Consider the following 14198-nt stretch of genomic DNA (forward strand, 5'->3'; position numbering starts at 1 on the left):
CAGAACACAGAAAGATAGAAGAGGTGACAATGACTGAGAACGCTGACAATGACAGAGACACTTCACACCTCCATGGATCATGTAGTGCACTGCCTGTGTTCAGACATAAGCTGCTGGGCGTGTGTATGTGTGTGTTGGTGTGTGTGAGCACGTGTGCGTGCGCGTGCTTAAACGTGTCCAGAAAAAGAGGGCACTGGAATGTTGACAAGCGCCCCCATCACTCACTGGAAACACATTCATGCATGAAAGCTAAAAATACTTTATGTAATGGTAACTTGTTTTGGTGCTGTAAATAGACATGTAGGAATGGAATTAGTTGTAGCAACCTTGTTTTGTGTTAATTTCTTGAAATTCATCAATACATGTCATGTAATGGTCATCTGGAAAGCAAAAAGATTGTATATACGAAAAGAGGCAAACTAAACTCTACTGTAGATGGAAACATTTAGCATCAGTCCTTTATTTATCCTCGTAAGTAGGTTGTGCTGCTGAGCCTACTCAGCTGGCAAAGTGGCTGTTTTGCAGTCTGACAAAATATACTGAACTTTTCATTGCTCGGAATGCTGTGTGATTAACATTGAATTGGCCTAGTAAACGTTAATAAATACATACATACATACAGACACACACACACACGCTTGAACCAAAATAAACATCCACATCACGTCTGAAAAAAAATTGGCAAAACCCAAACCTGTATACTTGACCATATAGGGTCAGATTCAATTCCTAAAGGGAACCTCGGACGTTATTGAAAACACATAATTTATTGCCATTGATTTAAAAATCTATAATATTTTAGAACATGTTTTGACCTACGGAGGCCGCCATGTTCTATGCGCACAATGGACACTCGGGGTGATGACTTAGTTTGTTACTGTCACTAGACAAACACACTACCGGTGTTCTGCAATTCCTTCCTACCTGGCAAGACGTCCAACACATGCACATCGGATAAAAGCGACGAGTACTTACTTTTTGTTTTTTTTAAGGAATCTTTTATACCTTTTCATTGCCTCAAAATACTTTTTGCATCTGTTTCCCTCTCATAATTTTATGCACTGTGTTTTCTTGTGGTAGCTTTAAAGCAGATTGTTGATCTGTTGACCACATAGTCATGTAGCGTATTTAAACCACCCTTATTTAAACTTTTAAGTTTTCTTAAGGCATCTTTAGTATTTACACAGGCTTTGTCCGTCTCGTCTCATCCCGTCTTTCCCGTTCATTTTGCTTTTGCTGCTCATTTTGTGAAATATGGACAGTACTGTTATGCTCATTAATGTTCCACTCGGGTTCAAATTCAAGGAGCTGAACAGATGACATGTTCATCCTCTGTGTTAGGTTTTGTGTTGGCATTTTCCTAGTGTGACTTGTCCCTGTGATTACCCATTGATTTCACCTGTTGTACCTGCTCCTACTGAGTCCTCCTGTATTACCCAGCTGTTCTTCATTGTCTCGTTACCCCTTGTCTGCATGTGTGTATATAAGCACCCAGTTTCTTTTCACTCCTTGTTGTGTCATTGTCAATGTCAGAGTCTATGTCAATGTCAATCTCCACGTTCATGTCACCATTTTTCCCCAGTTCCTCGTGTTCCTTGTCCTGCTTGGAAAGTAAGTTTATTAGTTAGCCTGACTTTTGTTTGTTAAGAGTTTTTGGATCACCACAGCCTTTGTTTTGTACTTTGTTTTTATTGGCTTGAATGAAATCATTTTTGCACCATCTATCTGCCTCGCCTCACTTTCCCTGCATTTGGGTCCACACACCAGCTGCCTGCCCGGTTTACCTGACACTCTGGAAGCCCGGCAACGTAACCCAGTGAAGTCACCGCCCTGCGACGTCAACAACAATGGCGACCTACTAGTTAACTAATTTTACAAGTTGTATAAAAATGTAAACATCAAGAGGGGTTTTTAATTAGGGCTGTCAAATGATTAAAAATTTTAATCGAGTTAATTACAGCTTAAAAATAAATTAATCGTAATTAATCGCAATTTAAACCATCTATAAAATATGCCATATTTTTCTGTAAATTGTTGTTGGAATGGAAAGATAAGACACAAGACGGATATATACATTGAACATACGGTACATAAGTACTGTATTTGTTTATTATAAAAATAAATCAACAAGATGGCATTAACATTATTAACATTCTGTTAAAGCGATCCATGGATAGAAAGACTTGTAGTTCTTAAAAGATAAACGTTAATACAAGTTTTAGAAATTTTATATTAAAACCCCTATTAATGTTTTTGTAAATTTGTAAAATTTTCAATCAAATAATAAACTAGTAGCTCACCATTGTTGATGTCAATAATTACACAATGCTCATTATGCTAAAACCCATAAAATCAGTCGCACCCAAGCGCCAGAAGAGGGTGACAAAACACCCAAAAACACAAGTAACAAGTGGACATTACACTGTGCTGTCATTTTAATCTGTTTGAGCGGGACATGTACGTTAAATGCGTCAAATATTTTAACGTGATTAATTTAAAAAATTATTTTCCGCCCGTTAACGCGATAATTTTGACAGCCCTAGTTTTAATATAAAATTATTTCAATTTATAATAACGCTTATGTTTTCAGAACTACAGGTCTTTCTATCTGTGGTTCCCTTTAAATTACTAATAATTATTCAGTACCATTTCTCATTTTTATTCATGGCTCTGAATGTTCATATTTCACAATCGTTCATTCATCCTCAATCCAAATGGATTGGACATCTAGCGCCGTCAATGGCAGCTAATGAGTTGATCATTTAATTTTTTTTACAGTACATACTTATGGAAAAAACACGAGTCATGATCTTTGAACCACACAGATGCACATTTATCACTTTAACTACTGGAGTACCAAGGTTAATCCTTTTCAGACTGACTCTAGATAGACAACCTTACACTTAGTGACACCTAATCCATCTAGAGAATGACTGTTATGCGTGCATGATAAAGTTACCTTGGCAAGCAACATCTGTTGTTGAGCATCTATTTGTTGCTGTTGTCTTGTGGCCATTTCCTGGAGTTCAGAGAGGGTTAGCTCCACTCGGGGAACCTACACAATAGGGACAGTAAAATAAGATGATGTACTGTAATTTAATATGATAACTTCCATATGTTGCTTGTATTATTTCATTATGAGTCCATCTATTATAGATTGTCAAAGTCAAGATGGATGAGGTTGTTCCTGATAAACTCAAACAGCAATAGTGCAAGATAAATTCTGGCCTAGACTGCACAGCTGCACACGTTTCACTTCATGTAAGGGTCATCCAGTTTCTTCAGCTGACTACAAAAATGTTATTATGTTGGCAGCTGGTGGCCTTGGCGGGGTGGAGGCGTTATAGCATTAGTTCAGGGAAAATGGCCTGATTTCTATTTGGCTTCATTTTTTGTGTTACTGTCAATGACATTATCATATTTGCAGTGCAATCTCATCAGTCTTCTCGTTACTGTTGTCACCATGCTAAAATGTTCAACTTGACATCGATACTCAAAACAATACTTGATATCATTTTCTGTCCTACATTCAGTGCTGGCCAAAAGTATTGGCACCCCTGCAATTCTGTCAGATAATGCTCGATTTCTCCCAGAAAATGATTGCACTATTGCTTGCTAGTAACATCTTCATTTATTTTGCTTGCAATAAAAAAACACAAAAGAGAATGGGGAAAAAAATTAAATGATTATCACAAAACTCCAAAATTGGGCCGGACAAAAGTAACGGCACCCTTTGAAAAATCATGGGATGCTTCTCTAATTTCTGTAATTAATAGCACCTATTACTTACCTGTGGCACATAACAGGTGGTGGCAATAACTAAATCACACTTGCAGCCGGTTAAAATTGATTAAAGTTGACTCAACCTCTGTCCTGTGTCCTTGTGTGTACAACATTGAGTATGGAGAAAAGAAAGAAGACCAAAGAACTGTCTGACAACTAGAGAATCAAAATTGTGAGGAAGCGTAGGTAATATCAAGGCTACAAGTCAATCTCCAAAGACCTGAATGTTCCTGTGTCTACCGTGCGCAGTGTCATCAATAAGTGTAAAGCCCATGGCACTGTGGCTAACCTCCCTAGATGTGGACGGAAAAAAAAACATTGATGAGAGATTTCAATGAAAGATAAGATGTTGGATAAAGAACCTTGACTAACATCCAAATAAATTCAAGCTGTCCTGCAGTCCAAGGGTATAACAGTGTCAACCCATACTATCTGTCGGCATCGGAAAGAAAAGGTACTCAATTGCAGGATACCCAGGAAGACCCCACTTCTGACCCATAGATATAAAAAGCCAGGCTAGAGTTTGCCAAAACTTACCTGAGAAAGCCAAAATGTTTTGGAAGGATGTTCTCTGGTCAGATGAGACAAAAGTAGAGCTTTTTGGAAAAAGGCATCAACATAGAGTTTACAGGGGGAAAAAATGAGGCCTTCAAAGAAAAGAACACGGTCCCCACAGTCAAACATGGCGGAAGTTCCCTGATGTTTTGGGGTTGCTTTGCTGCCACTGGCACTGGATTGCTTGACCATGTGCATGGCATTATGAAGTCTGAAGACGACCAACAAATTTTGCAGCATAATGTTGGGCCCAGTGTGAGAAAGCTGGGTCTCCCTCAGAGGTCATGGGTCTTCCAGCAGGACAATGACAATGACTTCAAAAATCAATAGAAAATGGTTCGGGAGAAAGCACCGAAGACTTCTAAAGTGACCAGCAATGAGTCCAGACCTGAATCCGATAGAACACCTGTGGAGAGATCTGAAGATGGCAGTTTGGAGAAGGCACCCTTCAAATCTCAGAGCCCTGGAACAGTTGGCCAAAGAAGAATGGTCTAAAATTCCAGCAGCGCATTGTAAGAAACTCACTGATGGATACCGGAGGCGGTTGTTCGCAGTTATTTCATCTAAAAGTTGTGCTACCAAGTATTCGGCTGAGGGTGCCAATACTTTTGTGCGGTCCATTTTTGGAGTTTTGTGTAAAATGATAATGATTTAATTTTTTTTTCATTCTCTTTTGTGTTTTTTCATTGCGAGCAAAATAAATGAAGATATTACTGCCAAAGCACTTGTAATTGCAATCATTTTCTGGGAGAAATTGAGCATTATCTGACAGAATTGCAGGGGTGCCAATACATATATATATATATATATATATATATATATATATATATATATATATATATATATATATATATATATATATATATATATATATATATATATATATACATATACATATATACATATATAAATATATATATATATATATATATATGTATATATACACACACAACCGTAGTTCTTGTGGGCCTGCATATTACATGTAGGTGTTAGTAGCTCATTCTAGGGATGTAAGAGTCAGCCTACCAAAGACATGTTCCTGTAATGCACATTTCTGCCAACAGACGGCCAGCAATTTTCGCTGATTTGGAATGGAATTTCATATGCTATGGTAATACTGCCAATCGGCCTCAAGATATTCCTATATTTAGCCAAGTGGCCCCGCCTGACAGTCTTACATGAGTAATGCATTGAAGACAACTGAAAATAACACATATAATGCAAACAAAAAAACATAACTCATTCCAATAGCAATAATAATTAATTTAAATATTAATAATATTGTGCACATTACTATATTAGTATATAACTATACTATTGTGCTGCTTCTGTTTACATTGGATAGTTTTGGGTGGCAGCACTATTTGATACATTTAACATTTGTAGCAGCTAATTTCATGTCAATTCAAGGATGAAGTGTGGGGGTGTCATAATTGTTAATTCTGGAACAAATAATCAAAAATGTATTATATCATGACGGATCGAAATTGAGATATAAAATGGCCTATATCGTGAAATGATATAAGATTTTTTGCATATCACACAGCACTACAGAAGCATGATAAATAAATAGAGACAAAAATGTAATTAGCGCTTCAGTTTATCATTTGCTTTCTTACGTCTCTTTTTTTGTCCACTGTAAATGTAACAGCAAGTGGGGGGAATGAAAGGGATGCAAGATGACATGAAAGGAAGGTCCCAACCCAGCCACATCCTGCAATTGTTTACTTTCATTTGCGCACACAAATGTTTGGCATCCGTGCGCGAGTGCACATACATTTCTTTACTTTGATAGCCATGATAGCAATGACTTTAAATGCATGTGAATTTGCAGTAGTTTAGTAATAAAAGAAAAATAAATTGTATATTTTTTTTCAAAAAATGTGTTATCGGTACAGAATCGGCATCGGTCGATACCACACAGCTAGGTATCGAAATTGTTCCGAGAATGGTAATGGTACAAATTATAACATAGCTAGATGTCATCTGCATGGGGTTAAAAAAAATTGCGTAGTGTCATTTCATTAAATTACTGCACTAATCCACTTATAGTATCTTGCACCACACCTGCAGAGAACAGTTTTCCCAATGCAAACATTTTGTGCTCCATCTTTGCCTGTCACCATTTTGCCAGCTGACCATTATCTTAATATATTTAAGTACATTTTTATTGTGATTGCTTTGTGTTTGTCCAATATGCAACAGTTTTGTGTTGCACTTCTTAATTTTATCCTTTGTATTATTATTATTTCTTTTACAATGTTAATGTAATCCCTTGTCATAGTTGGGGAAAAAAGAAAAAATCTAAAAATGAATAAATTGAACTATATCATATTCCTCTCAGTTATGCAAAGAATCACAGAACACAGGAGATAGCACTTTTAGGGCTCTTTGCTTTTGGTAGCTCATGCAATGACCACTGTGCAACATCCTGTACACCATACTAGTGTCATTTCCAAGTGATATTAACATGCAGACGCTACCGGTTTCCTGCTGTGCTGTATTTTACCTGCAGGCTGTCCCATGTGATCCTGCAGGAGCGGACTTTAATTTTGCTGCATTGTCCTTCAATGGTAAATTCCTGCACCATGTCCACCTCATTCCACTCCATCCTTAAAAGACTACCAGGCTAACCGTTACGCTTTCTGATAGAATTAGGATGCTACAGGGTTGCGGCGGAGGAAAAACAAAGCAATTCTTATCACAACTTTCTCTTCCATTTCGGTGCTGATGTGCTATAATTTACGACACCTCCTCCTCCCTCTCTTCCTGTCTCTCTCTCTCACACTCTCTCCTGAGCACGACTCACACTCCCTCCCTCCCTGTGTTTTCTTATAAAGTGTTATTGGGATAGTAGGACATGACGTTCTGGGTAAAAACCCTCTATTTTACCAATAACAACAAAAAACAAAACAATTTTCTATCCTTTTCTATCCAGATTTTCAAAATTTGCTATTATCGGTATTATTGACATTGGTAGCCTATTTGGTGCATTTTAAGCATCTCTCCTACAACCCATTGTCTAGTTTCAGTCTATGCTCCTTCAATCAGTCCTTGTCATGCAGCCACAGCTCACTTTTTGCTGCAACGACACCAAGTCTCACCTACATACTAGCCCATGGGTGTCCAAACTACGGCCTGCGGGAAAACTGCACCCCGTTGCCCAGCTTTTACTGGCCCTCAGCAAATTATTAAAATATATCACTCAATATGTCCCATACAACACGCTTGAGTTCAATACATATCTTGTCGCACTTCTCATCTTTAACACTAGATTAAGCTGGTCACTTATACGGTGCCGCTCCAATAGATCAATAGTCAAAAGCTGAAAACATGTTGAAATCAAAGTAAGATCAATGTAGGAAACAAAAATTTCAGTATTTTGTTTTACCTAAAAAAACTGAGATAAAAAAAAATAAATAATAATTCAATGTGATAAACTGAGCTACATCTCTTTTGTGATTTTTTTTTTCCACTTGTTTTTTATTCAGTTTTACAAAACCCCAGACGCTTACACCCAGTGTCTTGAAATGACAACAAATCAAGCAGGACACACCAATAAATCGAGAAAAAAGAAAAAAAAACACAAAACACATGCATTAATAAATAAAACATCAAATAACGCTAATCTACAATATCAAGGCCCGGCCTTCAATCTCTCCTCAATAATTTAGTCGATATATCAAAGTTCTTGTTTATCATTTGAAATTGGTGTCCTCTTTTTTTTCTAAAGTCTCTCCATTTCTTCCATTAGTCTTCAAATTGACTTTCTTGTAGTCTTAATCTAAATGTAATTCTCTCCATTTTACATAGCTCTTCCACCGTCCACATCCACTGGTCCTCAGTTGGCTGGTCCACTTTATACCAGTCTTGTCACTACTTTTTTACTTGCCTTCAACAACACCTCGACAAGGTACTCATTCTCCTTTTGAATCATTTCCCAGGTTAGGTTCCCCGAGTAAAGCACCTCGAGTGTTTTCAGAATCCCATATCCTATTATTTTCCGCAAATCCTTCCAAATCATATCCCAATATTCTTTTATATTTTGGCATGACCAGAATATATGCAAGTGTCCCACATCCTCATATCCACATGCTGTCCAGCACAATGTTGAGTACATATCATTTTCTTTCCTTTGCAAAGGACTTATAAAGAACCCTACAATGTTTTTCCAACTAAATTCTCTCCAAACCTTGGAGCTAGTAGATGTGCTCAGTGTCTCACACATCTTTGACAATTCTTCCTCGGTTATTTGTGCTTTGAGTTCTTTCTCCCATTTTTCCTTAATATACAGAGATGTGTGCATCTGACATAACATGAGTGCTTTATACAGTTCCGAAAACACATTTTTACCATCATAAGCTTTCCTAAACACCTCATTAATCCCATTGTCAGTTACACACTTGACCTCTTTTTCATAGTTGTCTTTAATTGTACGAGGGGCATTCAAAAAGTAATGCACTCAAGTGCATTGCTGGTACAGGATTTTACCAATCTTGTTTATATTTGGCACAAACATGATAGGACAAACCTTCTTGCGATTGTTATATGTGTTTTTCTTATTTTAAGATTTTTAAATCTTAAACTGGCTTCCAAAATGGCTGCCCCTCTTGAAGTTTGTCAGAAACAAAGAGCTGTAATCGAATTCCTTGTTGCAGATGGAGAAACCCCTCTGAGGATTCAACCCCGACTGGAAAATGTCTACAAGGGTGATACCATAGATTATAGTACTGTAAAAAGATGGGTGCTGCGATTTAAAAACAGTACTGAAGACCACGAAGAGGTGGGTAAAGCCAGCATAGCCGAAAAGCCCAAAAAGTTCAAGGCCCAAAAATCAGCTGGCAAAATTATGGCCACCGTTTTTTGGGGTTCCCAAGGTGTAATCATTGTGGATTTTTTGCCGAAGGGGGAAACCATTAACTCTGAGGTATACATTGAGACTCTTAGGAAGCTCAAAGCAAGAATTCGACGTGTTCGGCCTAACTTGGACATGGCAAATGTGCTCCTCTAGCATGACAATGCACGTCCTCACACAACCATCAGGACCATAGAGGTCATCACTTCATTTGGATGGACTGTGATACCACATCCGCCATATTCTCCTGATTTGGCACTGTCAAACCACCACCTCTTTGGTCCAATGAAAGAAGGACTCCAGGGCAACCGATATGGCAATTGCGAAGTGAAAACTGCTGTCAAGAATTGGTTTAGAGATCAACCGGCTGAGTTCTACAACACTGGTATACATGCCCTCGTTCATAGGTGGACTGTAGCTCTTGAGAGAGGTGGAGACTATGGGGAGAAGTAAAAATGTAATCCTCACGCTTGTACCTTTCTTTTGATGTATAATACATGTTGCTATTATGATTTGTTTGTACATAATAAAGTTGGGTGCATTACTTTTTGAATACCCCTCGAATATCTATAATGGTCCTCCTCCTCCAGTCCAAATCTCTGCCTCAATTTTTCAGAACTCTGCAGCTTGCCTCCTTCTTTACTTACTTATGACTATTATCATTATTACCGTATTGGCCCGAATATAAGATGACCCCCTCTTTTTCAAGACTCAAGTTTGAAAAAAGACTTTTTGAACACCATATTAATTTTTATACAGAAAATAATTACAGTACATCCGAAACAAATGATTATAACAATATATTTGAGAGAAAAAGCATGTTATTTTGCCTCATTCAAATCTTGATATCTGAACATTTAAATATGTAAACTGAAGTGCAATCACATTCGTAAATGAATGGTTTCTGGTTTTTGAAATTTAAATAAACTAATCTACTGTGATAAAACAACAAAATTGCAATAACTGCATTAACCATCAAAGTGAAGTCTAACTGTAGTCTTGAAACAAATCTGAATAAGGAAAAACATTGCAATAAAATAATGCAAACTGGTTAAATTTGAGAGTAGCTGAGATCTGTCATGACAGAACATCGCTTCAATGATATCTGGCGCCATCTAGCGTCGTGAATGGGTATAATGTCTAGACCGCAAATATAAATGACCCCCTCTATTTCAGTCTTATTTCAATTAAAAAAAAAACACCGCCTTATATTCGGGCCAATACGGGTATTAACATTATTACTATTATTATTTTTTTATTTTTTTTTTTACTTTACTTATTGCTGTAATGCCTCTTTTCGCCCCCCTCCTAAACCCTTTATCATTTAATCCTGGTGTAAAATCTTCATCAAATGCAAACCAACTCAGAATTTTTGTTTCCCTCTCCAGATTGTACCTTTCCACCACATTTTTCCATATATCCATTGTATTCATAGTAATCTCCCCCCTGTTGGTTATGCAGTTTTTTAATCTGTTCCTTGTGGGCTATTAAATTCCGCATCTCAATATTTATTTATTCTATCCATTTTACAGAATAATCTTCCTTGCACCATGAATCAAAGGTCTGATTTGTGCTGCAAAGAGGTAGAGCTGTCCCGACTAGTCGACATAGTCGACGTCATCGATGACGTAAATCCGTCGACGAGCACAACATCCCGTCGACGGTTAATGAAGGGTTAAAAAAAAATATGCGCGGAAAGTTCAGAATGTCGGATGCTCTGTATGCAAGCGGGGAAAGCGGCACAAAGCCAAAAAAGCGCACCAGAGTGTCCAAAACATTGAATTATTTCAAAGAAATAAAGGAGGGTACACTCTTGTGTCCTGTCTCTTCACTGCCAAGCTTGGCTGCACGTCGACCGTGAATAAACACCTCAAGCGCCGTCACCGTTTGTAAAAAAAATTTTTTTCATTTTTTGTACACCAGAGGGTGCTGTCGCTTTACTAAATAATAATGTTTCATTGACAATGGGCCTATAAGTGCTATTAGTATTGCCAACTGAAAGGTTTATTTCATGTTATGGTTTATTTTATGGTATAGAAAATTATATAACGTTAAAAGGTCATAAATATATACAGTATATACAGTGATTGCACTCAAGGAAGAGATTGTCAAGGATAAGGTAATAAATTAAGGTAAAGGAAATTCATATAGGCAATTCATTGATATATAAATAAGGTTTAAAACGAAAAAGGTGAAAAGTTTTCGTTAATTTCTAATTGTGTTGTTTTATTTGTGTGCACCGTAGCTCTTACAGTGTGATTACATCAAGGATGGAATAAAAGTTGTAAACCATCAGTTTAAGAGACCATCTTTTCAATCGGGATGCTACACTAGTTAATTCTATCAGCATTTGAAGTCATTGTTTATTTGTGATTTATTATTGTTATTTACGTGTTTATTTGTACTTTAGTAAATAATTTAAGTGTTCCAATATGTTTTTTGTGAATTGATAAGCGTCAACAAAAATGTCATTGCTAAATTAGTAAACAAAAACAAAAAATATTTTTTTAAATTATTAGATTAGTCGACTAATCGTAAAAATAGTCGGCTGACTAATCGGGAGAAAATTAGTCGTTTGGGACAGCCCTACAAAGAAGTATTCTTGCAGACTTGGCAAAGCCAATACGCCATTCTCTTTTGGCAGCTGAAGGCTTTTTTTCCCCTTCTTCTTCTTTTTTTTGGGTGTCACTGGACATTTCCTCTTTGATCTCCAAAGTTTGCTTCAGTAGTATAAATATTTATGTTATGCAATACACTCATACAGTAACACTGGATTATTCTGTAGCTTGTAGACCTTAACTCATTCACTGTAGACATCAAATTCAAATTTCAAATGAGAAAGCTGGTATTGAGTGGTCATGTTTCACTGCCATTGTTGGTGATGGACGTCCAGTCCAATTTGACGGGGGGTTGGCAGCGATTGAATGATCGCTGCCAACCCTCGCAGTCAAAATACATTGGCCATTGATCGCCATGGATACCAGTCAAGAAATGAGTTAATACTTAAAAATAAATACTTTCTAAAAACTTTTTTTTTTTTTTTTTTAACTTATTCCTATCCTGTTTAGTAAATGAAAGTGGAAGGTTTGGCACTTGCATCCTTTGTTTTTTCTGATGGCAGCCCTTGGAGAAAAAATTTGGACACCTCTGCCCTACCTCAATCCACCCCAAATCCCGTAACCACTTCCCCTCCCACCAAAAAAAAGCAACCTCTCCGCTAAGAGTAGGAACAGCGCATGATGATGATTATCTCACAGTTTGGCAAATGACCATACAAGAATTAGCGATAAACCATTCAACGATACAACTACTAAAGAGGAAAAACAAGCTATTTCTAAACTAAAAAACAACAATGTTCACTTTACACTGTAGATATATTGTCACTTAGGGGCGCCGTATAGGGGTAAAAAGTGACACTGATTCTAAGGCCCCATGCCCTGATAGGGGCCCACAAAGAAAATTAGAACATTAGGTAATCGTTTGCAAATTTAAATATTAATCATTATCATTTTAATTGGAATAAAACGAAGGGTTTCCTTTTCTTGTTTTGTTTTTGGCAAAAAGTAAACACCCTGAGAGCATATGTATTGCCACCCCACCCCCCAACCCCCATATTTTCATTAAATGGTTTGGTCTGCCCTTCCTTCGATCAGACCGGGAGCAGAGTGGTGCGCATTTACACCATCCAATGACTCGAGGGTGCGCGCACTGGGTACTGCAGAAATGTTTTCAAAACAAAAATCGGGTTTTCAAAAGAGGAAAGAAAAGAAAACATAACAGGAGATGGGTAGAAAAGGCCAACAGGATGTGACAAAGTACTTCACAAAGGAAGGTTGGTGTCTTGTGTCAGTGTAGTGCTGCAAATTAACCTGTTATCTTAGCTACGAAGCGAGGTCCCAGCTCACTCCGTAAGAAATACGGGATTTTCCCGGCCTCAATGAACGAAATGCACCTATTCAAAAACATGAATTCCAAATAATGATGGCATTTTTTGGTGTCCTACAGATGTTGAAAGTTGGTGTGGAAATTTTCTTTTTTAAATTGGACTTGAATCCAGTTTGTCAAGAATTTAGTTTGTTATCAGTTGAATTTAGTTTGCTAAGAAGGAACCTCACTTCGGAGCTGTAGCCTATAGTGGAGATCGCAAATTTCCAGATGAGGCTAAGCCCACTCTATAATGAAATACTGCAATTGTTTGCTAGCTTGTGTTTGCTCCACTTTTAGCTTACATTTAATCAGTACAGCAGGCAAATCCTTAGCAATCACCTCATACTAAAACAGTTGTATACTGTATACTGTAATGTATACTGTAATGTATACTGTAGTATAGTTAAGTTCAAACAAAACATTTATTCTAAGTCATTCATTATGGTATTTGCTTTGAGAATATTTCTAATAAAAATATATTTGAATTGTATAAGATGGCCTTCAGTTCATTTCTTATAGATGATATCAGTCTATTCATTATTGCTCTATACGCTGTATGTTTACATAAATATATTTTCATTAGGCCTGTCAAACGATTAAAATTTTTAATCGAGTTAATTACAGCTTAAAAATTAATTAATCGTAATTAATCGCAATTAATTGCAATTCAAACCATCTATAAAATATGCCATATTTTTCTGTATATTATATATATATATTCTGTAAAATAAATTGTTGGAATGGAAAGATAAGACACAAGATGGATATATACATTCAACATACGGTATATAAGGACTGTAGTGGGCATTTCACTCTACTGTCATTTAAATCTGTCTATGCTGTCCTTACTCCGAAGCGTCTACTTTTTCCACAGCTAGACAGCTAGTGAACGACGCCTTAATAATCAGACTTCTTCCTTTTTCATCTGATCTATTAATAAAACGGCCTCAAACCATTGTTCTCTTTAGACCGTAGTGAAACTACAAAAAAAAGTACACAAGCATTGCATTAGCAACAACGTTAGCTTAGCACGCTATAGGTTCACTAAACATTAACAAAAAGCGTCTCATACAAAAAA

At 37.0% G+C, this 14198-nt stretch overlaps 1 protein-coding gene across 3 annotated transcripts in view; it reads right to left on the reverse strand.

Annotated features, from left to right (window-relative positions):
- LOC130930835 (apoptosis-stimulating of p53 protein 1-like) overlaps positions 1-14198 on the reverse strand; it is a 53400-nt gene that overhangs the window by 22140 nt on the left and 17062 nt on the right. For 2 of the 3 annotated variants that reach the window (XM_057859021.1, XM_057859022.1), the window contains exon 5: positions 2960-3055. In XM_057859021.1, the coding sequence (XP_057715004.1) occupies positions 2960-3055 (96 nt within the window). Of the gene's footprint in view, positions 1-2959; positions 3056-6847; positions 7750-14198 lie in introns of those variants that run through there. The other variant, XM_057859023.1, reaches the window with a different exon arrangement.

This window comes from Corythoichthys intestinalis, chromosome 15 (assembly GCF_030265065.1).
Source record: "Corythoichthys intestinalis isolate RoL2023-P3 chromosome 15, ASM3026506v1, whole genome shotgun sequence".
Lineage (NCBI taxonomy): Eukaryota > Metazoa > Chordata > Actinopteri > Syngnathiformes > Syngnathidae > Corythoichthys > Corythoichthys intestinalis.